Here is a 1,732-nt window from a genome sequence, read left to right on the forward strand (position 1 = left end):
GGGTGGTGTTGGGGGATATGGGGAGGAGGTTTGGGAGAAGATGACAAAGAAGTGGGTAGGTGGGTTTTAATCACCCACAATAAATTTTCTGTCCGATTCTGTGAATGAGTTGAATGTTTGAAGTCAAAGTGAATGAAAGTGAAATCAAAGGGGGAGAATGAGAAAGGGAGAGAGCAGAGATTGAAATAATCGACATGAAGAAAAGACACTGATAAAGAAAGAAGTAATTTGCAGGTCAGATGGAAGTAATACCTTTCCTGTGTCTTCAGGTCCTGGTTGCAAAGTGACTGAACAAGGTAAGTTCGGAGGAATCTGGAAAAAGAGAGTAACAGTTTTCCCATCAGTGGCAATATTGTCTGCCTGAATGTCACTGATTAGCACAACAGCTCCCATCCCACAGTCAGTGAGTAAGTGACACACATCAGTGAGAACAAACATACTGACATCAACTCTACCCACAGCATGAGTAACTGCCCACAAAACCTGAGGTGTGAGTGTGTTTAATCACCTCAGAAACACCAAAAGCAACAATTAAACCTCAAGGAGGGTAAATCCAACTTATTTCTCTTTGCAGCCCACCTCTACATTTAAACTGACAATAAACTGAACTGTAAAGTTAATCACAGATTATTAAAACTCACACAACACCAAGGTTATAGTCCAACAGATTTATTTGGAAGCACTAGCTTTCAGAGTGCTGCTCCTTCCATCCAGTGGTTGTGATGTCCTAATGAAGGAGCGATGCTCCAAAAGCTAGTGCTTCCAAATAAACTTGTTGGACTTTAACCTGGTGTTTTGTGATTTTTAACTTTGTCCACCCCAGTCCAACACCGGCATCTCCGAATCAGGGATGGTGACTGTCCAATTTCATCCTTGATTTCAATCCCTTCATGGCTTGACCCCTCTATCCTCCCTATCTAGCACCTCCCCACCAATCCTCCAGCATTTCTTTCTTTCACTAATTCTGGCTTTCAGGAGATGGGGTAGGGGTGAAAAATCCACCCCTCCCCCAATCTCCACGGTCTCCTCTTACCCTCAGAGGGGGGCCAGACAGGAGATAGCCAGGGGCAGATAAGCTGGGACAGGGTTAAAACTGAGTGGTGATACAGCGAGGGACATATGTGACCTTTGTAAACGGCAGTATGTAAATATAAGTTGTTGTTGCTCTTCAGTAAGACTCTTGTGGAACAGTGCACAACATTTGAACCTGTTGACCAGCTCAGCACTTCACTGTGTAACAGCTCCTGCCCTTGGTGTTGGAGTCTGAACTTCAGGGGACAGACCTCGAATGTGAAGGGGTACGCATGTTCTCCCAGTTTTTTGATCAAACGTTCCTGGAGCCGGGTTAGCGGTTTCCTCTCCTCCACGATGGGTGGAAAAGCTTGAACATTGGCGACAAAGAGATCCTTCCTAAAGGTCAGGCCCAACACGTCCAAATCCTCCCGGCCATATCGAAAGGCACACGTCAAGGTGACAAACACTGTGAAAGAGCAGAGGAAATATTAGCTGGTTAGAACATTCTCCGACAAACAGGGTCAGCACAGTCCCTCAAACTATTAGGTATGTCCTGAGCATCAAGCTTCACATTTTCAAGACTCTTGAAAGCAAATCTTAGCAGGACTTATACACTTAATGGTAAGGTCCGAGGGAGTGTTGCTGAACAAAGAGACCTTGGAGTGCAGGTTCATAGCTCCTTGAAAGTGGAGTCGCAGGTAGATAGGATAGTGAAGAA

At 45.0% G+C, this 1,732-nt stretch overlaps 1 protein-coding gene across 1 annotated transcript in view; it reads right to left on the reverse strand.

Annotated features, from left to right (window-relative positions):
- The window catches only part of arrb1 (arrestin, beta 1), a 38,829-nt gene that overhangs the window by 31,551 nt on the left and 5,546 nt on the right, over positions 1-1,732 (reverse strand). Inside the window, exons 3-4 of the mRNA XM_043692724.1 lie at positions 1,284-1,480; positions 253-312 (exon numbers count right to left, since the gene is read on the reverse strand). Of these exons, the coding sequence (XP_043548659.1) occupies positions 253-312; positions 1,284-1,480 (257 nt within the window). The remainder of the gene's footprint in view (positions 1-252; positions 313-1,283; positions 1,481-1,732) is intronic.

This window comes from Chiloscyllium plagiosum, chromosome 6, assembly GCF_004010195.1.
Source record: "Chiloscyllium plagiosum isolate BGI_BamShark_2017 chromosome 6, ASM401019v2, whole genome shotgun sequence".
In the NCBI taxonomy this organism is placed as follows: domain Eukaryota; kingdom Metazoa; phylum Chordata; class Chondrichthyes; order Orectolobiformes; family Hemiscylliidae; genus Chiloscyllium; species Chiloscyllium plagiosum.